General features: G+C 40.7%; 1 protein-coding gene across 1 annotated transcript in view; it reads left to right on the top strand.

Moving 5' to 3' along the window:
• The window catches only part of LOC126416999 (cilia- and flagella-associated protein 44-like), a 582,681-nt gene that overhangs the window by 487,375 nt on the left and 68,222 nt on the right, over nt 1-27,084 (top strand). The window contains exon 22 of the mRNA XM_050084886.1: nt 14,522-14,699. Within this exon, the coding sequence (XP_049940843.1) occupies nt 14,522-14,699 (178 nt within the window). The remainder of the gene's footprint in view (nt 1-14,521; nt 14,700-27,084) is intronic.

The following is a 27,084-nucleotide window of genomic DNA, read 5'->3' as shown; positions in this document are numbered from 1 at the left end:
TCTATGTAACTCTTTATAGGTTTGAGGGAGGGGAAGGTCAAGAATTTGTTGTACTCTATCTGAGGTGGGATGAATGCCCTCATTATTGACCAAATGTCCCAGGAAAATAACCTCTGGCTTCTCCAGTTGGGATTTGTCATGATTAATCTCAACTCCGTGTCGTGCCAATCTATCAAAAACCTGTTGGAGGTGTTGTTTGTGTTCCTCTGCAGTTGTGGAGAAAATAATAATGTCATCTAGGTAGGCATAGCAAAAATTAAGGCCACGTAGAATGGTGTCAATGAATCTTTGCCAGGTCTGAGCGGCATTCTTCAATCCATAAGGCATAAACAAATATTCATATAGTCCAAATGGGGTGATGATAGCGGTTTTGGGGATATCTTCTGGGTGCATCGGAATCTGATGGTATGCCGTTTTGCAGTCTAACACAGCGAAAAAATTGGCACCGAACGTGGATTGTGAAAAGTCGTGGAGGTGTGGGACAGGGTAGTTATCAAGTATTGTTCTGGTGTTCAAACACCTATAGTCTCCACAGAGTCGAAAGGAATTGTCCTTTTTGGTCACGACATGTACTTGGGAAGACCACGCACTGTTTGAGGGGTGGACTATACTCAAGTGTAAAAGTTCATTAATACATTCTTTGGCAGCGGTAAGTTTTTTTTGCATTGAGGCGTTGGGGGCGAGAACAGACAGGCGGTCCCTCAGATGTGTTAAGCCGGTGGCAGACACCCGTAGTAATGGCCTTGATTTTGTGAATAGGTGTGGCCGAAATACGTGGAGGGACACAGGAAGGAGTGACGTTATCGTCGGTGCATGGTAAGTATGAAAGGGAACTAACCTGAGACACGTTATCATTGAACGGTAGTTCAGTGAAAGCTGCAGTGTTGTCTGCGGAGCTGTGCTGTGCAACAGCCGGCGGGGTTCCATTGACTATGGTGTTACTGCACGAAGGAATTGTTGCGTGTGCATGCGCAGCATCGCCTGTAACAGCTGTCGCCTCTGTGTTTTGATGAAAGGCGGATGGTGAAGTGCATGGTGGGGGGTTGCTGGGTGGGTTGCCGCCTTCACTGTCCGGGTCATGGCAGGTGCTGCTGTGGCTGTGTGGTATGCAGGTCCCGTGTAATTTCGTGCGTGTTATTACTTTTAATCTTGATCTCCTCTCTAAACCCGCGCAATTCATCTGTCAGGGCATCACAACGTTGGAGTAGCCTTGCATTGTCTTCAGACAATTGGTCGATTTCAAGGCGTTGCGTAACTAAGTTCACTACGGCAGCTTTGACCTCCTCAGATAGAATAGAAACTGTCTCTTTGTCATGTTGACAGGACGTATTTGAGCTGCATTCTGTCGGCATGGATGGGGAAAATCTCGCCGAAAATTTTTGTTTAAAATCCACTGAGCAGAGGGCAGGTGTAATTAAGTCCAAAGAAAAGTTATGAGCAGTTAAGAAGTCCAATCCTAATACTGGCTCGTTGATTTCTACTACCGAAAATGTCCATTCATAATTATGTGTATCATTGAAGTAAATGCGAAGTTGCGTTACACCATAAACCTTTAATGAGGAATTGTTGGCTGCTCTGATTTGGTGAGGCTATTGCTTGATTATAGAAGTGACCATTGAACGTGGAATGATGCTCACATCGGCACCAGTGTCCACTAAAAACCATTTCTGAGAAGCTATATCCTGGATATACAAATGTCCGAGAGAATAATTCGGAAGTACTAGCCTGTGATCTGTTAGGTGACTGGACGTCACAGTGCAGACCGGTGCGCCTATAATGGCCCGCCGTGCGTGTTTGGGCACATTTCACAGGGTGAGCGGCAATTCCTGGCTGTATTACCGAAAACGGAGTGATACCAGCAGAGAGGATAAACTTGCTGATCCTGTGTTGTTACCGGGTGAAGGACGTCACTTGAAGCTGTGGTATGGGATGTTGAAGGGCGGTGCGTAATCTGGTGGTCAGCCAGTGTACTCTGTCTGTTGTTTTGGAAAGATCGGCCTCTGCCATGCGGGGGAAGTGTAATATCGAGGGGGACACACGTAGATAACTTTCTTCTGTTGATTATCTTATATGCGGCGGCGGCCAGCAATAATTTCACTTGTAGAGCTTCCTGGTCATGTGATAGGAGCTGCAGTTGGATAGCTTGCGGCAGCTTTGCAACCCAGAAAGAAAGTAAAGCTTCATCTGGCATAGTTTTGCTATCGAAGACTGCTCTGATACATCGCCACAGTTGTGAAGGAGTCGAGTCTTTGAGATGTACATCTCGCAGTATGTATAAAACACTCTTGCGTAGTCTTAGCTAGACATTCGCAGATCTGTTGTTTTGCCAATGCGTAACGATTTGCGGGGGCCACCAAGAGCACTAAGTCCTGTACTCACTCAGCGTGGTCCTCTAGGGCATTAATAAGCGCAATAAATTTAGCACTGTCTGAATCAATGTGTAGGGCGGTGAATATAGTCTCTGCCAAAATAAACCACGTATGCGGATTGTCCATCGTGAACCTTGCTAATTTAGGAATTTTCTCACTCTTGTGTTGTGGATGTAACAGATTTTATAGCACAGCGGACGGGAGTGGCGGAGTGTTTATGAAGCTGTCACTCGTGGTGTTCGCGGCAGCTGGTTTAAACACAGCTGGCACGGGAAGTGCGGCAGGCGCAGCCAGGGCTGCAGAAACAATCAGGGCGGGATGACTGTCCAACCAGTAATTGTTGTCACTGAAATTTGTACCCATCTGTTTTTGTAGTGAGAATGTGTCCAAAACCGATTTATCAGCAATATATGGGGAGCTCCAAGTGATCTGTGGGCTCAAAAAGTCTGTGAGGTTCATAGTGTTGGGGCACTGTTGCACACTACATGTCACAGGAGGTTGCACATACGATGCACTGTGAGTCACAAATTTAGGCACAGCACTCATGATTGGTTTGTTATAGACTAACGTAGAAAAAAACTTCATAGCAGGTGACATCACTGACGATGTTGAAAGAGTCCACAACGGCATTGTTGATGACAGAGAAAACTCCACGGCATTGTACTTATCTTCCAATTTTATCCCAGTTGTTGGTGGTGTTGTGCGTAGGAAACTGTGGAAAGACAGTGTAGAGGCACCATTAGTATCATGTTGTAGTCCGAAAGGAGCGGAAGGTGAGCGATGTGGAGATATCGAAGTAAACGGCCACATTGTCGAATAGGACGTATGCTGCATGTCGGAGGACACCAGTATGGCGTATGTTATACTTATAACACAGAAAACACCATTTACTTTCACTATGCAATATTTTTATTGGCACAAGATAAATCAAAACACAAAGAAATAGTTTTCGACAATCACGGTAACAGTCATGACGAATGTCTCACACCAACTAGTCAACAACCAAAGTAAGTAAAAAGAAGTACAAAAAGCAAAGATATTAATATTTTCTGGCAGTTCTGCCACAACATATTCTTTGAGGCTCACAGACTATGGTCTCAGGAGAACAGCCACATTCATGACCATCAGTGAACAACTTTTGCAATTACAGGTTTTGTTTAATGAAGTGTGTAGGGAATATGAGCAATTAGTAAGTGTGATAACTCATGATTAAAAGGGTTTTCTTGCCCTTCACACTGTAAATCCAGTACAAATTGTCAAGTATTTAGAGCTAATTCAAAATGAGTTAGTGTACACGAAACTGACGCACACTGATCGATATTTGAAAACTGGTAGTTTTCACCATCCTGTGCACAAGAAAGCAGCCCTGAACTTGTTAATACACAGAGACAAAGCTTTTTCTGATGACAACCACATACAGTCTGGGTTGCAGCTCTTGAGGCATGTATTCAGGGAGAATGGCTACAGCAGAAGAGAAATTGCAAACACTTTCAGGTGTCAATGAAGAAGGCTGCCTTGTGAATCAGCAGAAGAAGTAAAGCTGGCAGCTTTCCTGCCATACTGTGGGGAAAAAGCAGGAAGTTAGGATGTTTAGTGCAGAGACATGTATTGATGGTTTGGTTTGGTTGTTTGGGGAAGGAGACCAGACAGCTAGGTCATCGGTCCCATCGGATTAGGGAAGGACGGGGAAGGAAGTCGGCCGTGCCCTTTGAAAGGAACCATCCCGGCATTTGCCTGAAGAGATTTAGGGAAATCACGGAAAACCTAAATCAGGATGGCTGGACGCGGGATTGAACCATCGTCCTCCTGAATGCAAGTCCAGTGTCTAACCACTGCGCCACCTCGCTCAGTGAGACATGTATTGAGACCAGTGTTCTGGCCTGCCCCCAAGATACAAAATACGTTGCACCCAGTTAAAGATGATGTAGCTCTTTGCATGTCCAGTGTGTATGGTGTCCCACGTGAGTGCAGCAGCATTATATAGGCCAGACAATTTGCACAGTTTCAGAGTATTGTATTGAGCACAAGAGACATATTAAGCAAAGGGAGCTCGACAAGTTGGCCATAGCTGAGCATTGCGTCAAAAATGGACAAATAATACAGTTTGAGAACACATGAGTCTCAGCTCATGTGTCAACATACTGGGACTCAGTTGTAAAAGAGGCAGCGGAGATTAGAACGAACAGCAACATCTTCAACAGAGACAAGGACTACACACTAAGTAGGGCCTGGGGTGGGCATTGTATGTCAAAAGGAAGCAACAGCAGATGCTTAATGCTTGTAGGAAGGCAGGAGTGGCAGTTTCAGAAAATGGCGTGGGCCCCCCACACCATCTGACATCACTTGGTCCCCCCAGATCTACTATCAGCTGCCCAACTCGCCTTCTATACATGCATCAGTTCAGCCCTCTCTGATTGATGCCAGTGGCTGTAATCATAGGTATATAAGTGGGAAATAGTGCTGGTCCCAGCAGTCAGTAGTTTTACTCCTGGCAACAATGGCAGAGCTAGCCACCAGAAGCTTGAGGATTTTATTGGATTATTGGAAATGGCGTGGCTTGAAACCTGAGAAGATTTTATCCAGATATCACAGAGGGCCATGTGCATGCAGAATCAATGAAAAACAAAATATTAGATCAGTGAGTGGCAGATTAAAGAGTAGTGACTATGGACTAACAGCAGTAGCAAAGAAGAGAGATTCAGCAAGTAGCCCAATCAGTTACAGTGCAGTGATGCTCCCCAGCAGCATCTGATGGAGCAATAGACACTTCAACTATGAGAAGATGATGATAGACTCTGGTGCACATATGGACACTGCAAGCTAAGTAGCAGTTTCCAGTATTCGTTGGAATAGCGTTGAGCAGAGACTGCCTATCTCTTTCTCTAAGCACTAAGTTAGAGGACTTTCAGTGGATAGCAGGAACAAGTTACTGATTGGTACTTGTCTCTTGTACCACAGGGAAAGTAGACCCTGACTGACACTGTATTATTTCAAAATGTTCATGATTTATTATTTAGGTCAAGTGGGCAGTAGTTAGCAAACCAAGTGGCAGTCCTTCCTAGTGATTATTGAAAGCATTTGACATTATGTTAAGAACAATCCTGCCAATTCCATGAAAATTGCCAACGTGTTCTAACCAAATACTCATCCTATCCAAGAAGATTTCCTCCCCCTCATCTCCACTATAAAGGTTGACAAATAAGCTAACTAAATCCATATTATCATTAACTTCCCAACTGCAAAGACAGACAACACCAAAGCCAAAAGAAAAAAAAAAGTTGGTGTAGGGAAAATGTGCAGGAATGTGACACAGTACATCCATTCTGTTGAAAGGTTGGAATGATGATGGCGTTTACATAATAGGACAGGTAACTGGACTTTCAGGACACATCTCCTTGAAAAAAAAAAGCTATGATAAATTTATATAGATAAATATATAGAAGAAGAATGGATAGCTTTGAGGGATGAAGTAGTGAAGGGAGCAGAGGATCAAGTAGGTATAAAGATGAGGGCTAGTAGAAATCCTTGGGTAACAGAAGAAATATTGAATTTAATTGATGAAAGGAGAAAATATAAAGATGCAGCAAATGAAGCAGCAAAAAGGAATACAAATGTCTTAAAAATGAGATCGACAGGAAATGCAAAATGGCTAAGCAGGGATGGCTAGAGGACAAATGTAAGGATGTAAAGGCTTATCTCACTAGGGGTAAGATAGGTACTGCCTACAGGAAAATTAAAGAGACCTTTGGAGAAAAGAGAACCACTTGTATGAATATCAAGAGCTCAGATGGAAACCCAGTCCTAACCAAAGAAGGGAAAGCAGAAAGGTGGAAGGAGTATATAGAGGGTCTATACAAGGGCGATGTACTTGAGGACAGTATTATGGAAATGGAATAGGATATAGATGAAGATGAAATGGGAGATACGATACTGTGTGAAGAGTTTGACAGCGCACTGAAAGACTTGAGTCGAAACAAGGCCCTGGGAGTAGACAACATTCCATTGGAACTACTGACGGCCTTGGGAGTGCCAGTCCTGACAAAACTCTACCATCTGGTGAGCAAGATGCATGAGACAGGTGAAATCCCCTCAGACTTCCAGAAGAATATAATAATTCCAATCCCAAAGAAAGCAGGTGTTGACAGATGTGAAAACTACCGAACTATCAGTTTAATAAGTCACGGCTGCAAAATACTAATGTGGATTCTTTACAGACAAATGGAAAAACTGGTAGAAGCCAACCTCGGGGAAGATCAGTTTGGATTCCGTAGAAATGTTGGAACACGTGAAACAATACTGACCCTAAGGCTTATCTTAGAAGCTAGATTAAGAAAAGGCAAACGTACGTTTCTAGCATTTGTAGACTTAGAGAAAGCTTTTGACAATGTAGACTGGAATACTCTCTTTCAAATTGTGAAGGTGGCAGGGGTAAAATACAGGGAGTGAAAGGCTATTTGCAATTTGTACAGAAACCAGATGGCAATTATAAGAGCCGAGGGGCATGAAAGAGAAGCAGTGGTTGGGAAGGGAGTGAGACAGGGTTCTAGCCTCTCCCCGATGTTATTCAATCTGTATATTGAGCAAGCAGTAAAAGAAACAAAAGAAACATTTGGAGTAGGTATTAAAATCCATGGAGAAGAAATAAAAACTTTAAGGTTCACCAATGTCATTGTAATTCTGTCAGAGACAGCAAAGGACTTGGAAGAGCAGTTGAACATTACATACAGTGTCTTGAAAGGAGGATATAAGATGAACATCAACAAAAGCAAAATGAGGATAATGGAATTTGGTCGAGTTAACTTAGGTGATGCTGAGGGAATTAGATTAGGAAATGAGACACTTAAAGTAGTAAAGGCGTTTTGCTATTTGGGGCACAAAATAACTGATGATGGTCGAAGTAGAGAGGATATAAAATGTAGACTGGCAATGGCAAGGAAAGCGTTTCTGAAGAAGAGAAATTTGTTTACATCGAGTATTGATTTAAGTGTCAGGAAGTCGTTTCTGAAAGTACTTGTATGGAGTGTAGCCATGTATGGAAGTGAAACATGGACGATTAGTAGTTTTGACAGGAAGAGAATAGAAGCTTTAGAAATGTGGTGTTACAGAAGAATGGTGAAGATTAGATGGGTAGATCACATAACTAATGAGGAGATATTGAATAGAATTGGGGAGAAGAGGAGTTTGTGGCACAACTTGACTAGAAGAATGGATCAGTTGGTAGGACATGTTCTGAGGCATCAAGGGATCACCAATTTAGTATTGGAGGGCAGTGTGGAGGGTAAAAATCGTAGAGGGAGACCAAGAGATGAATACACTAAGCAGATTCAGAAGGATGTAGGCTGCAGTACGTACTGGGAGATGAAGCAGTTTGCACAGGATAGAGTAGCATGGGGAGCTGCATCAAACCAGTCTCAGGACTGAAGACCACAACAACAACAACAACAATATGATAAATACTGCCATCACGCCGCATCCCACAATCACCTTTGCACAATGAAGTGGTACTGGTTGATGTGCGTAGAGATTTTTATTGCTTGTATTCTTCAGTTTTGCATATTGACATGTCAGTGGAGATGGAAATGGGATTCGTCTGTCCATAGAGTGTTCCATGTGTTGTCCACCTCCGTGTGAGCAAGTAAGCCCAGTGTGAAAGTTTCTCTTTTTTTTTTCAGCAGGAAACAGCTCCTGAACATGTGTGATTGTGTATAGATAGCAATGCAGGATGTTTCATAGGTTTTTATGCACTGTGGTTGCAGGCATGTCCAATGTTCAGGCAGTTACCTGTGCACTGCATGGTTACACACCACAGCTCAACCTCTCATGCAGTGCTCGTGGCCACAGCTTCAACAGATGTCAGATCAACTGCTTTCCTACTTCTACCACATAGCACTTTAAAAAAAGTCTTTTCAAATTTTGTAATCATTTTCACTAGATCTTTAGTAGACATCAGACCAATGCCTTTCTTCTTACTCTTGAGTGTCCAGAACTTCTGCAGGGCTATTGGCTCACAGTCACCCCTCTTGTAAAAGATCTTTAGCAGCAGCGTGCCATCCTTCATGGAGACAGTAATGTTGGGCATCTCAGATGCAAACTGAGGAACAGCCATGTGCCGTTTGTCTGTTAGTATGTATATTCTGACATGTACAGTGCCATCAATTGGTCAATTTTCATTAATTTTGTTGTTACATGATGATTCCTCCTGCGTCAATCAATGCTGTTCAAAGATGATGTCATTCTGAGCATTGACTCTCCTTCTACAGCATATTGAAAGTGGGACACCCTGTATTTTGCTGTTTATTGCTATTTTCCAGCTAGCTAAAAATGTCAGATGCTGCCATGCACACCACAGTGGTTTGCAGAGTATGTATGTAAGTAAGGATCCCTGGGTTATACATGCTTCTTCTCATGTTATCATCCAGTTTCAAATGATGTAACAATGTGAGTATAGATAGTTTTTGCTGTATATGAACTTCACTGCCTTGACAACAAAATGATATGTTTAAATCTCATACAAACTACACTATCTCAGTTAAGTTTACAGTAGGTAGAAGGCAGCTATTATAAAATGGTCGCATTACTGTGTTTTCACAGACAACAGACATTTACCTACATATGAAGAAAAAAGAGGGAAATATAAATCTACCACTAAAAGGAAAACAGCAGAATAAATGAAGAAGGAGGCAAGAAAACTAAGGATGGATGCACAGGGAAAATCCACATGAAGAAATGGGAAACACATTTCTCAGAAATATTGAATAAACAGAAAAAAGACAATGCATATAAAATGGAAGCAATGGGAACCACACATATCTTTTAATTAATAACAAATACTGAAATCAGAAAAGCAATAAATGAAGGAAGAAGCAAGTAAGTGACTAGTCCAGACAACATGTACATGTAGCTCCTCAAAGATTCGATTGACAGCATGGAGAAAATATGGAAAGACCTGATGAACGAGTGCCTACAGACAGGAAAAATCACTAGAAGCTGGGAAAAGCAACACTAAAGATCCTGTACAAAGGGAAAGGAGACAGAACATCTCTGGATTTGTTAAGAGGAGTGGCACTAGAAAAGGTATCTTTCAAAATATTTACTCAAATACTCAACAAAAGACTACTCAGCACAGTCAAGGGAAACATCTTGTGATGCCAGTTTCACTTTAAGAGGGGCAGGAGCACAGTACAGGCAGTTAAAATACTGACAGTCATGATAGAAGACACACTGAGACCCCAAAAGGGAAAGGACTATGAAGTCTTTGTAGATCTCAGGATAATGTTTTGATTCGGTAAATAGAGAAAAACTAATGGTGAGACTGAAAAGGATGACCAGAGAGTGAGACCTACTAATAACAACAATCAAGGCATGCCTTCAACAAAATTTGATTCATATAAATGACAGTGTTGAACTCTCGGTGAAAATTATACAGATGAATGGAGTTCTTTAAGGGGACTCTATGAGTCCAATGCTGCTCAGCATATGTGCAGCAGATATGACAAACATAATAGCAGAAGATTCACAAGCATAAATGATTATGTACACAGAAGACATGATGATAGGGTTAACAGTGAGAGAGGACATGCAGAAGGCAGTATGAAGACTGGAAACTGAGGAAAAGGAAAATGACTGAAAAATAAGCCAAAGGAAGGCAGTTCAAATGACATTCAGGAAGGGAGAAAAAACATCACCCAAAGACAGTACAGCTCTCTACAATGAACCACTGCAAATAGTAGGGAAATACATTATAGACACCAAGAACAGTTTTTGGTATATGCATTCAGGAAAGAGTAGCAGCAGCCACCAAAACCTAACACAATATTCCGAACCAGTCTATCAAAAAGCACAGCGATGACAATATTCAAAGTGGCAGTAGTGTCATTCATAATGTACGAAATAGAGTTACTATGGGACAAACTTAAAATTGTCAATGAAAAAATAAAGAAAATGTTCATGAATGGATCCACACATCTACACCTACATTTGCACTCTGCAAATCACTGTGAAGTATATGGCAGTGGATACATTCCACTGTACCAGTTATTGGGGTTTCTTTCTGTTCTATTCACGTATTGAATGAGGGAAGGATGGTTGTTTGAATACCTCTGGGTGTTAGGAGGTTTGCAGCATATTCCCAGAATAATCAGTTAAAGCCATTTCCTGAAACCTTGTAAGTAGGCTTTCTTGAGATAGCTTATGTCAAGAGTCTGCCAGTGGAGTTTCTTCAGCTTCTCTGTTACACTTTCCCATGGGTCAAACATACCCATTACCATTCATACTGTTCTTCTCTCTATACACTCAACATCCTCTGTTAGTCTATTTGGTACGGGTCCCACACACTTGAGCAATAGTTCAGACTGGGTCACATGAGTGATTTGCAGGCATTCTTGTGACTGCATTTTCCCACTATTTTACCAATAAACCAAAGTCTACCATCTGATATGTCCATGCCTGGTCAATTTCATATCCATACAAAGTGCTACACACAGATATTTGTAGGAGTTATCCATCTCCAGCTGTGGCTCATTGGTATCTTTTCAGCTAGAAACAGGATCTTACAGTTTTTATTAGAAATGAGAAATATTTTAATTGTATACCTACTTTTGTGGCTTTATATTCTCTTTTGTGTGCCTATGTTGCAGTTTTGTTAATTTATATCAATGTAAAACAACACTGACATCTGCAAAAGTCATCTTTGTTGACTCTATGTAAAAAAAGAAAAAGAAAGATCATAGTATAATACATTTTTTCATTTTGTGAAGTGCACAATTTTACACTTCTGAACATTTAAAGCAAGGTCCCAATCTTTGCACCACTTTAAAATCTTATCAAGATCAGACTGAATAAGTATGCAGCTTCTTTCATACAGTACTTTACTACAGGTAAATCCATCATCTGCAAAAAGTGTGAGGTTACTATTAATATTGTCCACAAGATCATTAATATAGAACATGAAGATCAAGGGTCCCAACACACTTTTATGGGGTATACGCAAAATTACTTCTATTGTACATCTGATGCTGACTCTCCATCCAACATAATGTGCCTCTCCTCCCTACTAAAAAATCACCAATTGAGTCACAAATATTTCTTGACATCCCACATGATCACATTTTTTACAATAAATATAGATGTCGTATAGGATCAAATGTTTTCATAAATCAAGGAATACTGCATTTACCTGACTACTTTGATCCAAAGCTTTAAGTACATCATTTGAAAGAAGTGTGAGTCGAGTTTCACATCAATGATGTTTTTGGAATCCATGCTTGTTGGCATGGAGGAAAGTCACTTTGTTACGGATACCTCATTATATTTGAGCTCAGAATATGTCACAGATTCTACAAAAAATTGATGTCAGTGTTACTGCACAGTAGTTCTGAATGTGTCAGCTTACTGTCTTCAAAAATGCTGTTGTTGTGATGAAGCTTTGTTTGGATAAATCCAGAGACACACGTGTGTGTAACTTTTGTATGGTCACCTCACTGTAACTGAAATATAATATGTTAGTGGTTTTCTTCCACAATAGTGTACCATATTAGACTTTTTTATGATGACTATTTTCTGGTGATCTAATGTGGTGAGCTATGTACATGTGTAAGCACATTATTTTACTTCTGTGGTAGCCAAGTGCATGATTCAAGTTCAGATATCTGCATTACATCACTTTGATCCATCCACTCAATTATGCACCATGCAACAATGTTAACAGGCAACCCATTACAACATTATTGACTTTGTGGAAAAAGGAAATTTATTCACATCAAAGACAGGGACATGCTATGGGATTAATAAGTACAGTGTGTAACAATTTACAGAATGGTATCAGGAAACTGCCATATCACATATTCACACATGTCAACTAGACTTACAACATTGACCTAAGGCACTGAAATTTTATCACATCATTGCAAAATATATTTTTAAATTCAGACATATGTGAACTAGACTTACAACAGTGACCTAAGGCACTGAAATTTTATCACATCATTGCAAAATATATTTTTAAATTCAGTATAATTGATGGGTCAGGAGATATAACTTGGCTCTGGGTTTAGTGTGCCAGGCAACAAAGCAGACATGTTGCTGTTTAGGCAATTCCAAGAAGGAAGTTTACTACACTAGCTCATATTTCCCAAGAACAATATTAATTAATAATGAAGGAAATTTATGTTTTCTGACAAATCAGTTTTTGCTACAGCAAATGATGGTCCAGTTTGAGTGCACAGTCTGCAAGGCATTCATTTGAACACCAATAGACCCATGAGTCTTCTCCCAGGGGCCATGCATCTATTTCAGTGTGGGATGAATTTCTATAGACTTGAAATGCTCTGCCTGATAGTCATTAATCCTGTTCTCATCAGTGTGACAGCTATAATATATGGCGGTAATCTGCTTACTGTAAGACTGGTCTTTATTACACACATCAGCAGTGATGCAGGATTAGTTTGCAGGACAGAATGATATATCTCTTTTTAAATGACCCTCTTCTGCACTAGACATCTAACATCATAAAAAAACTATGGGCTGAGACAAAGCTCTTTCATTCACACTCACAGTTAACAAATGTTTGTACAGGGCAGCATTGATCTGGCTGATATATTTCAGATGAGATTATGAAAATGAGACAGGAAAGATAAAGTGGAATAGTCTATAAATACACTGAGATATGTCATTTGTTATCCAAAGTTTACAAGACTATTTCTTGAAAATTGTTTGAGAAGTATGGCTTCCATTTCAATCAGTGCATTGTTGTAAAGCGGTTCAAGAAATTGTCATACATCTGCCCCCATGGTCACCTTCAATAATTGTAGCTTCATCAGCAATGGCTTGTCTGAGTTCTTGAATGTTCATGATATGTCTCCAAAACACATGGTCTTTCAAAAGCCTCACAGGAAAAAAAATCTAGTACAGTAAGACTGGATAACTGAGGAGGCCAAGTAATGTCTCCAAAATAAGAGATAACTTCTGAACATTCCACTAACAATGGCCATGCTGTCTCACACAGCGTGGATACACCATCTTGCTGGAGGTAAAGCACCTTTGGCTCAATGTAAAGCAATTGTTAGCAAAATTTAGCAAAGTTTTGTAACATAGTGACAATATTTTGCATTAACAGCCAACGTTTCTCCATATTCATTCTGAAAAAACATGGGCCTACAGTCTCAAAAACGCTGAATCCAAATCAAACTGTCAACTTGGGAGAGTGCAACAGCTTTTTATGTAGCTCTTTTGTTATGCTGGAGACCAGTACTGTTTGTTCTGTCTGTTGACGAAACCCGAGAGATGAATATGGGCTTTGTCAGTTATGAGCAAATTATTCAAGAAATCAAGGGGTTCACTGCAAATTAAACATGGCAGTGCAGACTGTAATTCATGCTTCCTTGTCTCTTGGGGTAAGTTTCTGAGCAATTTTCAGTTTGTAAGGATGAAATGTGATGTCCTTAAGCATTCGTCATTAACTTCTTTGACTCACTCCTGAAATGTGAAACTACTGATGCACTGAGAGTGAGAACTATATTTTCAAAGCTTCTTTCACTCTCTGCAAGTTTTCAGGTGTGCACACTGCTCTCGGAGCTCCATGCTTCACGTCATGCACCACCATTGTCTTCAGACTGCTTCACCCTGGCCTGTATGGCGTTCTGAGACAGTGAGACAGTACCTAACCATGTCGACCAACATCACACATTTAACTTCATAGTAATTACCCACTGAGGCAACACAATGTTGAATACTCCAATTCTCCATTGCTCAGTCACTGCTCCTTGGAATAGTGTGGTGTAATATTGTCTTGACTGTAACATTAAAAACATAACCCTAGATTTCCATATTACTTAACAGTATTGAGCTACAGTGAATTATGTGTTACTTTGCAAGTAAGGATTTGCTGTTCAGGAGGTATATGACACAATACCAAGGTGATAAAAACATTCAGTTTAAAGTTATCACACATTAATTGTTTGTAAATATTATCTCAGTTTTGTGCAGGGTTTTAGTGTGTGGCAGATTAGTTTTGAGAAGTATCTTTCCCCATCCTCTATTGAAGCTAAAATTCTAATTATTCTAAACATAAATGTAACTTTGTAAATAATTTCTATTTCTGAAAAGTATACATAAGCTGGAAAGGAATTCATATATTACCTTCATCATATCCCCAGATACAACAGCTACAAACAAATATTGATTTTCGGAAGAAGGAGATCGATAACTTAATGGAAAAAGAGGCTCAATTATTGTCCACTCTCAATGAGGCACTAGTTGATGAACCATTTGCAGATTTCCTTAGAAAGATATACAAGAAGAAATACAAAGCACCAAAGGTCAAAGAAGATGATGGTGAGTTATTCAATTTCCTCTATCATAAAGCATTTTGGGTTTTTATTTTAAATACATCATCATTAAGTTTAAAAAATGCTGATTAGCTCTACAAATCTTACCTGGTGTGCATTGTACTAACTTTGAGGATTTCAGTTAGATGCATTCTTGACATCAGTAGCTGAGTTATTGCGTGTATGTTTCATTTCTTGTTTCTCTTGTCAATTTACATGTAACAGTTATGATACAAGAAATGCCAATGTTTTTGTGTAGGATTGTTTCACTAGTCTTTCTCATTTTAAAACTTGTGAAACTGCATGAATTTAGTGTCAGGTTAAAGAACAAAGAAGAATGAGTTTAAAATTGGTCTGTGTAGCTGACGTTATGTGCTATCATATAACCCATTAGTTAGCACGTTCTCCATGCTCTGCTTTAATATAGTTGTCAGTATGAACATAGCATGATCATAGTAAGTTATTTACTGAATTATCCACCATAAAATTGTTGCATTTGTTGTAAATAGAAACATTTTCCTCAAGATCAAAGTGGAAAATGACATTCATTTATCCATTCCATTCATCACGAAGAACATGGCATTCATTCATACATAAGCCTGAAAAAAAAAGCCTTCATTGATGTGGAATTTATCAAGTCGTATGGTAACAGGCAGAAACAACCTCTTCAAACTACTTCTGTAAAGTGTGTTAACAACCAATTACAACTAGAGCTAATCTATTTATACAGATAATTGTGGGAATTACTTCTACCCTCTCTCCTCTCTCTTTGTTATACCACGCATTTAGATGTCTTCCCATACTATCTGCATATGGAGTGTGGGATGAATGACTGCTTAAATGCATCAGAGTGCACTGTAATGGTAGTTTCATCTTGTCTTTGCTGTCTCACTGGGGATGGTATGTAGAGGCATGTGCAGATCCAAGGGGAGGGTAATCGGAGCCATGACATCTTCAAACGAATAATATACTAAAACCACTTTTATTTTAATATATATTAAATCCCAAATTGGGTGATGAAGCATGATAACTAAGGGTATCAAAATTTGGCAAGAAATTCCACTTTTTAGCTTCATCACTGAGAGATGAACTGGCATATAGGCTGCGTATGGAAAACATTCCAGCTAACTAAAGGTGCTCATTCAGAGTCTGACCATACCTGCTGCTAAACAACTATTACCTGTCATGTTCATTAGTACAAGGAAGCTGAGTAAAACGTGATAGAAAGGGAAAAACTTTCCACTACAAAAATAAGTAAGTAAGCAGTAAATCCTGGGTTTGGGTCCCAGTCTGGCATACATTGTCACTTAGTGCCACTGATTCTGCATAAAGGCACAACGCAGCTGATATCGTTTTACAAAATACACTCCTGGAAATTGAAATAAGAACACCGTGAATTCATTGTCCCAGGAAAGGGAAACTTTATTGACACATTCCTGGGGTCAGATACATCACATGATCACACTGACAGAACCACAGGCACATAGACACAGGCAACAGAGCATGCACAATGTCGGCACTAGTACAGTGTATATCCACCTTTCGCAGCAATGCAGGCTGCTATTCTCCCATGGAGACGATCGTAGAGAAGCTGGATGTAGTCCTGTGGAACGGCTTGCCATACCATTTCCACCTGGCGCCTCAGTTGGACCAGCATTCGTGCTGGACGTGCAGACCGCGTGAGACGACGCTTCATCCAGTCCCAAACATGCTCAATGGGGGACAGATCCGGAGATCTTGCTGGCCAGGGTAGTTGACTTACACCTTCTAGAGCACGTTGGGTGGCACGGGATACATGCGGACGTGCATTGTCCTGTTGGAACAGCAAGTTCCCTTGCCGGTCTAGGAATGGTAGAACGATGGGTTCGATGACGGTTTGGATGTACCGTGCACTATTCAGTGTCCCCTCGACGATCACCAGTGGTGTACAGCCAGTGTAGGAGATCGCTCCCCACACCATGATGCCGGGTGTTGGCCCTGTGTGCCTCGGTCGTATGCAGTCCTGATTGTGGCGCTCACCTGCACGGTGCCAAACACGCATACGACCATCAATGGCACCAAGGCAGAAGCGACTCTCATCGCTGAAGACGACACGTCTCCATTCGTCCCTCCATTCACGCCTGTCGTGACACCACTGGAGGCGGGCTGCACGATGTTGGGGTGTGAGCGGAAGACGGCCTAACGGTGTGCGGGACCGTAGCCCAGCTTCATGGAGACAGTTGGGAATGGTCCTCGCCGATACCCCAGGAGCAACAGTGTCCCTAATTTTCTGGGAAGTGGCGGTGCGGTCCCCTACGGCACTGCGTAGGGCGTGCATCCGTGCGTTGCTGCGGACCGGTCCCAGGTCGACGGGCACGTGCACCTTCCGCCGACCACTGGCGACAACATCGATGTACTGTGGAGACCTCACGCCCCATGTGTTGAGCAATTCGGTGGTACGTCCACCCGGCCTCCCGCATGCCCACTATACGCCCTCGCTCAAAGTCCGTCAACTGCACATACGGTTCACGTCCACGCTGTCGCGGCATGCTACCAGTGTTAAAGACTGCGATGGAGCTCCGTATGCCACGGCAAACTGGCTGACACTGACGGCGGCGGTGCACAGATGCTGCACAGCTAGCGCCATTCGACGGCCAACACCGCGGTTCCTGGTGTGTCCGCTGTGCCGTGCGTGTGATCATTGCTTGTACAGCCCTCTCGCAGTGTCCGGAGCAAGTATGGTGGGTCTGACACACCGTTGTCAATGTGTTCTTTTTTCCATTTCCAGGAGTGTATGTATCACAGCTGTGAATTTCGCATGGTGTCTGTTGTTTCACCATGCATTCCTGTAATTGATTTGCCTTGATGGGCAATGAATCCACACTCTTCTGTGCGTATGTAGCTTTTGTTCAACGTCTTGTGTGATTCTAAAATTAGCAAGCATGGAAGACACTGACAGAGACTGTAGACAGGTGGCACTAGGTGGGGATTCGAGGCAGCCTGGAGCAGGGAGTGAGCCAAGATAGTCCACACATTTGTGATAATCACTGTGTCCAGATGGTGCAGTGATCAATGCATTGCCTAGTTTGCAGGAGATCCCAGGTTTGAGTCCTGGTCTGGGACACACTTTCATTCAGCACTGCTGATTCTGCATAAAACCGTGATGCAGCTGATAACATTATTTCCTTCCCTATTCCTTTCCTTTCTCCCCTTCCACCCTGAATTTACATAATAAAATCTTATTGGATTACCTCCCACGGAACCCAAATAAGTTTTGGTCATATGGAAAGGCTTTCAGTGGCATTAAAGTTAGTGCCTAGATACTCATGGGTGACACAGGAATTGAAGTTGAGGGTAGCAAAGCAAAATCATAAATGCTGAATTCAATAAATTTGTTTTTGAATAGTTTCTGGTTCTGTCTTGAGCAAACACAATTTTTTCTTCTCTTTCACCTAGACAAGTTTGACTGAAGTAACAGTATTATGAGTGTTTTTCTTTTTTTTTCCTTTTTCAATGCAGGAACCCTCAAAGAAAGAAACAAAGAAAGAAATTAAAACCACACTGATGATGCTGTAACTTTACATAATATGTATCACAGCTACAGAATTTACACGGTGTCTGTTGCAGACACGATACTGCTAATAAGATTTTACTCTAATAGTCATTGACAGCTTCACTTATCACACTTTTGACTGTATTTCATTTAGCAACTATATAGTCCTAAACTTTGTTTAACACTTGTTGTTTCTTTTGAAGTATCTTTGCATTGTTTTTTTTACCATGGAGGGTCCCTCTGATCTGAAACTATCTACTACGTACATATCTATCCAGTGCCTAGGAGTGGCAGATACATATGGAGGACATGTGGGGTGCATGCGCCACCTTGAAGGAGTGCCCGCATTGCCACCCGTGCCACCCCCACCAGTCAGCCCGCATGGTATTTGTTTGTTTCTTTCGACTTGACTGAATCGAGTTATGGAGTAGTCACATTATCAGATGAGATGGGTTGAGCGCCATGATGCTATTATTCAATTCACAGCTGATCTCAGAACAGTTTGCAAAGTTCTCAAAGAAATTCTGTGTTGGAAGCGTAGAACAACGGCTACCAAAGCCAATATCTTCCTTCCTTCCTTGAGAGTTTATCATCACTGTGTTTACATGGATTGACATTATGAGCATAACATTTCCAGTCAGCAAAATCTTACTAGACCCTAGCCGGATGTCACGATGGTAAAAGCAAAATTAGATTTGATACTCAAGGTGTACGGCGGCATGAGAGCTAATGCTGATAGCCACTTTGCTCATATTGTTGAGGAGGTGAAGGCAGTTATGGAAGAGTTAGACATGGAGATGTGTGTTCCTCATCTTTCAGGTAGACAGAGACACAGGGAAAACTGCATTCATAATGATGATACTATGACATATTGGAAAAAACAGTTTTTATTCCAACACTGGACCATGTTACAACTGGTATGAGAGAATGTTTTGCTGAAGAAAATATTTATCATTTAAAATTCAACATACTTATGCCCTCACAACTACTGAAACATGACAGTAATGATCTGGCACTTAAATTGAATTAGTGCTTAACTGAACTACTGTTCTTTGAAGAAGAATCGCTCTTTGTGATTAAAAAGAGACTAATGGGAGAGATTCTTCAATACAAGCAAACGAACATAAACACCTGTAATGATCATAATTCTGTTATGCAAGTGTTGTCTGTCTGTTATAGATCTTACTGTCTTACTTTGCACATGCTGTACAAAATATTTGCTTGTCTGCCTGCATCTCCTGTTACAGTGGAAAGAAATTTTTCAACATTGCGGCATACAAAGACATGACTGAGGTCAACAGTGAAGGAGAATCGACTTAATGGCTTAACTCTGTTGAATACTCACCCTGACATTGATTGTCCTGTTGATGATGTAATTAACCAATTCACCAGTATGTATAATCAGTTTAAATATAACTTTCTTAAACTTTTCATGTGAGTTGATCACTTTTTATTACAATAAAAGTAAAGGTAGCTCAAGATATATTTCGCGCCCCCTCCTTGAGGTTTTTCTGTATTTGCCACTGATGCCTAGTCAACTATTTTGCTAAGTTTAAGTGACAGTTCCTGCACATACTCCTGCCCAGAACTAAATGTTTCAAGTTGTTGTTGTTGTTGTTGTGGTCTTCAGTCCTGAGACTGGTTTGATGCAGCTCTCCATGCTACTCTATCCTGTGCAAGCTTCTTCATCTCCCAGTACCTACTGCAACCTACATCCTTCCGAATCTGCTTAGTGTATTCTTCTCTTGGTCTGGTCTCCCTCTATGATTTTTACCCTCCACGCTGCCCTCCAGTACTAAATTGGTGATCCCTTGATGCCTCAGAACATGTCCTACCAACCGATCCCTTCTTCTAGTTAAGTTGTGCCACAAACTCCTCTTCTCCCCAATTCTATTCAATACCTCCTCATTAGTTATATGATCTACCCACCTAATCTTCAGCATTCTTCTGTAGCACCACATTTTGAAAGCTTCTATTCTCTTCTTGTCCAAACTATTTATCGTCCATGTTTCACTTCCATACATGGCTACACTCCATACAAATACTTTCAGAAACAACTTCCTGACATTTAAATCTGTACTCGATGTTAACAAATTTCTCTTCTTCAGAAACGCTTTCCTTGCCATTGCCAGTCTACATTTTATATCCTCTCTACTTCGACCATCATCAGTTATTTTGCTTCCCAAATAGCAAAACTCCTTTACTACTTCAAGTGTCACATTTCCTAATCTAATTCCCGCAGCATCACCCGACTTGCCACACCCACTACTTATGGGACTGTAATTATTCTAGTTAATTCTTGGATGATTAAAGTGTTTTTCAATAATCACAGTGTGATTGGTGAACCAACATATTAGTGAACTGTATTTTAACACAAGTTTTTGGTTTTATCTTGGTGTGAGTCTGGTGGTCAGTAGGAAGATTGAGTCATAAGTTTATGCCTACCAGTGATATTTAGCCTTGTCCAAACAATTATGCATGCAGATGCAATATCTGCCTCAGTGGATTTCAGTTTTCTGTTTACTCCAACAAATACACAACATCTATATCCCATTGACCAGTCCTTAATCTGGTATCCTGACACAGTAACACCTACCAGAAGGCATGGACTTGGACCTCAATGACAGCCACTAGACTGCACTGCTGTAATCTGTGAGCAATGCTGTCACTGCTGCAGCACTTGATATGGAGCCACAGTCACTCTGCTGACCTATCATTGCTCAAGGTGTCCGCCCCAATAGCTGAGTGGTCAGCATGATGGATTGCCGCCCTATGGGCCCGGGTTAGATTCCTGGCTGGGTCGGAGATTTTCTCCGCTCAGGGTCTGGGTGTTGTGTTGTCTTCATCATCATTTCATCTGCATCTGGCATGCAGGTCACCTAATGTGGCGTTGAATGTAATAACACCTGCACTAAGGTGGGTGGACCTGTTCTGTAAGGGGCCTCCCGGCCAATGACGCCAAACGCTCATTTCCATTTTCCATTGCTCATGGTTACCCTTTAGACAAGTAGTGCAGCAGCTGTCAGCCAGTCATGATTTCACTGCCCTCTGGCACTGACCTTCCACCATATCATTGTTCCAGCTGTAGATTCTTTCCATCTTCTATTTTTGATCTTAATTTATTCAATGGACTTGTTAGTCTGCAGTGCTGTCTCTCTTGCGTGTGCTTTTCTTGTTGCTGTTCACCTGTTTACTCAAGCGACTCACTATTGATGCTCTTGACTGTTCTGTTGGTTCTTGAGTTGTTTCCAGTCCTGTCAGAATCCTTTACCTATAATTGGTGATGAGGTAAAAGGTTTTCAATGGCCCATAGACGCCATGCTCCAGCAACTCGTGGAACAGCTACAGAAACCACTTGTATAGTGGCATTTAATGAGAACTGTGATTCCAACTGAAAAACACCATTTTTGTGTAAGCGAAATTTAACTGAATCTGCATTAATCAAGAATCAGGCCCATCCTGAGATTCATTGCTGAATTTAATGTGTCCAGCAGATTTATTAACAATATCAGTTATTTAGGCTCTAGCACTGAATCTGAAGGTGGAGGAATTGACATAATATTTGTCACAGAAAGGACTGATTGTGATAATAAACTCAAAGTTAAGTGTACTCTATGGTTTATTACAAAATACATTTGGAATTACAAAGCAGTAAGACAATTATGTGAATATGAACTTTGCTGTGATGTACCTTCTGATGAGAGCTGCAAACTAAAACTCTGAGTTGTCAAAGTTACCAGGTGAGGTGGAGTTGGTTAATAATCTTGCACATGACACTGTGAAATGATTGTAACCTGACTATGACAATCACAGTGATTGTTTGTCTGAAACAGAACCTAAGAATCCCAAAGCTCTGAGGAAGCACTAAAAATATGTGACAGTAAAACCTATCATGAATTTAAAATAAAATCTCTGGTTTGTCCTAATATGCCAGAGCTGTAAGTGATGCTTACCATAATCTTAAATGTAATGTGAGCAGATTGGAGACACCATGGCTCTCTGGTTGGAAGTTCAGTGTTGTGATCAAGCAGCTGGGTTTTCAAATATTGGATTCCAGATGACTTTGCTACTTGAAAGCACAGCCGCAACTCTTCCCAGCGTCTCCTGAGTGCGACATGTCCACATCTGATATTTTCTGTCTCTAAAAGACGGCTTGCTCCTCCCTTCTCATCAACAAAACCCATTGACCAATCCCCTCAAAAGTTACACCAACTGATGGCATAATTGTTTCTGCTGACAGAGTTCTGTCTCCTGAAATAAAGGCTTTTATCTTGGTCATTCTGCAGACCATGCTATAAACTAGACGATAGCTTGTCCAGCTGCTCACCATTTGGCAAAGTACCTTTCACCCCCCCCCCCCCCCCCCCCCCCCCCCCAGCCCCCTCTCACCAACATGGTGACTTTCATATACCTGCACAGCAATCCTCTATTCTGAAGCTTACACAGAAAACAAATTGATATACCCAGTACCATGTTAGATTACAGAAGGTTAAGAAGAGACAAGAACTCAGCTCTTACAATCGCTGTGATCTCATGACTTCTGTTAAACTAATTCAGCTCCCATCCAATCGCATAATTAAAGAAGAAGAAATGAAAAGAGCCAAGGTGAAGGGTTGTGGCACCTTTCATTACTTCCCACTTCCACAAAAATTTTGTGGAGGAGGTGTTCTTCTAAATCACATAGTGGGGCATCAATTTGAAAAATTTTATGAAGTTCTTTACCTAGTGCGGGCGCAAGTTAATATACCAGACCACTGATGTCATGTCTCTTCAATTCAAAAGATAAAGTACTAGCAGTGGGTTTTATAAGATAATCTGCAGTCAATGTTGCTATATTGGACAGACTTGGAGGCCAATCTGCACTAGGCTCATAGAACACCATAGAAGTTGGCGGTTAAAGAAGCCAGGTTTGTCCTTTGCCAAATATTGCATAAATGAAAACTGCAAATGCTTCATAGATATAGAAGTCCTACATATAGGGGGAAAAGGAAGAAAGCTCACTCAGTTAGAAATTATAGAAATTAAGAAACAGATTTGTGTATCCCTACATTTATTACTGAATGGACAAACTCATTTCTATTATTTGCTCCTCTTAGACAATACTGCAACCCCTACACAGAAAAAAACCTTCTTTCATGTACCAAAATTCCATTCCTATGTGTAGATCCACTCCATTACATTTTAGTCATAGTTATTGTAATTCTGTCCTAGTAAACATTGTAAATCCATATGCAGTTTTGTCAAAATTGTGACCAGAGATAAATTTTACAGTATAAGACAAGAATCAATATTTTCAAAAGTTGACATGTTTACCTTTGCTTGATTCTCATCTTTGGGAACAGATATGTACCAGAAAATGCACTTATAACGTGAAACCTAAGTCATACAGCTATAACTAAGTTTGTAAATCAAAGCTAAAAACGTATTCCATTTAGTTAATAAGTCTACAAATAAATTCAACTCCAGAAGATGAAATTTTCTTATCTGTACAATAAAGCATACTATTTCAGTATAGTTTATAGCAGACATTGGAAGAGGTACTGTTTGTAATTTATAAAATTTCAAACTGAGTTGAATTAAATGGCCACAAATAGGGTAGAATTACTTACTGCAGACATATTTATGTTACTTACTTTGCAAGATAGTTTAACTGATACATGGTGAGAAGGATAATAGATAGTGAATCTTATGTAAAGCGGAGTCTGAAAAATATGTGGCGGGGAGGCCCTTTGTGGTAGAAAGGTGTTTAAGTGCTAAAGAAGAAGGCAGACGTCATGAGTAATGTACATGCTAATTTAGAACTGCATGCAATTAGAAAGAGGCTAGGTGGAAGCAAGATATATGAACATATCTCAGACTAGTGCTTATAGTTGGACCAAATAACCTTAGATGCTTGTTATTTGTCTGTCAAAAGGATGTAAGGATGACACTCAAGGCTCTGTAGCAAGTTAGCAGATAGTGAACCACAAAGAAGAACCTAAATCCAGTCAAAAGTGCTATGAGTGAGCAGCATGTGGAAAGAGGCTGCATGGATGATGAGAAGAAAAAGACTTCTACTTTGAAGCAGCTTCATCCAGCCTCCAGGCAGAGTATTGTTTAGAATTATAAATTAACATCAGTGTGTGTTCTTTTGAATGGAGCATATAGGATGTGAAAATTTGATAACGAGTGTGCAGCCTATAAATGCATGTTGTCTATGGTAGGTTCCTTTCCCTATGTCCTGTTGGCTAACCATAGTTCATCAACGAGCATGGTTGATTGACGTTTACAGTATCTGTTACGAATTATCTGTCAGAAATATTTGAGTGAAGTAAGACAGTTCTTTTCTCTTTTGCCAATGATATTATTAGATTTAAATTGCATTTTTATACTGCCTACATAAATGCTAAATAACCAGGTGAATATCATAAATATAGTACAAAAATATAGTACAAAGAAGGGATAGCAGAAAGGTGGAAGGAGTATATAGAGGGTCTATACAAGGGCGATGTACTTGAGGACAATATTATGGAAATGGAAGAGGATGTAGATGAAGATGAAATGGGAGATATGATACTGCGTGAAGAGTTTCACAGAGCTCTGAAGGACCTGAGTCGAAACAAGGCCCCCGGAGTAGACAACATTCCATTAGAACTACTGACGGCCTTGGGAGAGCCAGTCCTGACAAAACTGTACCATCTGGTGAGCAAGATTTATGAGACAGACTTCAAGAAGAATATAATAATTCCAATCCCAAAAAAGCAGGTGTTGACAGATGTGAAAATTACCGAACTATCAGTTTAATAAGTCACAGCTGCAAAATACTAACGCAAATTCTTTACAGATGAATGGAAAAACTGATAGAAGCCGACCTCGGGGAAGATCAGTTTGGATTCCGTAGAAATGTTGGAACACGTGAGGCAATACTGACCCTACAACTTATCTTAGAAGGAAGATTAAGGAAAGGCAAACCTACGTTTCTAGCATTTGTAGACTTAGAGAAAGCTTTTGACAATGTTGATTGGAATACTCTCTTTCTAATTCTGAAGGTGGCAGGGGTAAAATACAGGTAGCGAAAGGCTATTTACAATTTGTACAGAAATCAGATGGCAGTTATTAGAGTCGAGGGGTATGAAAGGGAAGCAGTGGTTGGGAAGGGAGTGAGACAGGGTTGTAGCCTATCCCCGATGTTATTCAATCTGTATATTGAACAAGCAATAAAGGAAACAAAAGAAAAGTTCAGAGTAGGTATTAAAATCCATGGAGAAGAAATAAAAACTTTGAGGTTCACCGATGACATTGTAATTCTGTCAGAGACAGCAAAGGACTTGGAAGTAGGGTATAAAATGAACATCAACAAAAGCAAAACAGGGATAATGGAATGTAGTCGAATTAAGTCAGGTGATGCTGAAGGAATTAGATTAGGAAATGAGACACTGAAAGTAGTAAAGGAGTTTTGCTATTTGGGGAACAAAATAACTGATGATGGTCGAAGTAGAGAGGATATAAAATGTAGATTGGCAGTGGCAAGGAAAGCGTTTCTGAAGAAGAGAAATTTGTTAACATCGAGTACAGATTTAAATGTCAGGAAGTCGTTTCTGAAAGTATTTGTATGGAGTGTAGCCATGTATGGAAGTGAAACATGGACGATAAATAGTTTGGACAAGAAGAGAATAGAAGCTTTCGAAATGTGGTGCTACAGAAGAATGCTGAAGATTGGATGGGTAGATCACATAACTAATGAGGAGGTATTGAATAGAATTGGGGAGAAGAGGAGCTTGTGGCACAACTTGACTAGAAGAAGGAACCGGTTGGTAGGACATGTTCTGAGACATCGAGGGATCACCAATTTAGTATTGGAGGGCAGCGTGGAGGGTAGAAATCGTAGAGGGAGACCAAGAGATGAATACACTAAGCAGATTCAGAAGGATGTAGGTTGCAGTAGGTACTGGGAGATGAAGAATCTTGCACAGGATAGAGTAGCATGGAGAGCTGCATCAAACCAGTCTCAGGACTGAAGACCACAACAACAACAGTACAAATTCATTTTAATTTCAAATTTTATGCAAATAGATTTGTGTGAGGCAGTTTTTGCCTTATGTTCCCACTCTTCATTGTATCTGTAACTGTAGTGTACCATAGTTCTTCATTGATGTGTGTCAGATAAGGAGAACATGTTGTGACTTACTTATATTGATTTTAACCAGAAAAAGTTTAGTGGCTTATCCAATGTTTATGTAACACTTTTATGGTCAAATATTCTATGAGATCAAAAGTATCCGGACACCCCCCAAAACATAAGTTTTTCATATTAGGTGCATTGTGCCGCCACCTAATGCCAGGTACTCCATATCAGCGACCTTAATAGTCGTTAGACATTGTGAGAGATCAGAATGGGGGTGTGCAGAACTCATGGACTTTGAATGTGGTCAGGTGATTGTGTGTCACTTGTGTCATACGTCTGTACGTGAGTTTCCACACTCCTAAACATCCCTAGGTGCATTGTTTCTGATGTGATAGTGAAGTGGAAACATGAAGGGGCATGTACAGTACAAAAGCGTACAGGCCAACCTCCTCTGTTGACTGACAGAGACCGCTGACAGTTGAAGAGGGTTGTAATGTGTAATAGGCAAACAGGCAGACATCTATCCAGACCATCACGCACAAATTCCAAATTGCATCAGGATCCACTGCAAGTAGTATAACACTTAGGCAGGAGGTGAGAAAACTTGGATTTCATGGTCGAGCAGCTGCTCATAAGCCACACATCAAGCCAGTAAATGCCAAATGATGCCTCACTTGGTGTAAGGAGTGTAAACATTGGATGACTGTACAGTGGAAAAATTGTGTGGGGTGGCAATCATGGTACACAATGTGACGG

The sequence above is a fragment of the Schistocerca serialis genome, chromosome 8 (assembly GCF_023864345.2).
Source record: "Schistocerca serialis cubense isolate TAMUIC-IGC-003099 chromosome 8, iqSchSeri2.2, whole genome shotgun sequence".
NCBI classification, from domain to species: Eukaryota; Metazoa; Arthropoda; class Insecta; order Orthoptera; family Acrididae; genus Schistocerca; species Schistocerca serialis.
Note: the sequence above shows the minus strand (reverse complement) of the source record. Positions and strands in the feature narration are given on the sequence as shown.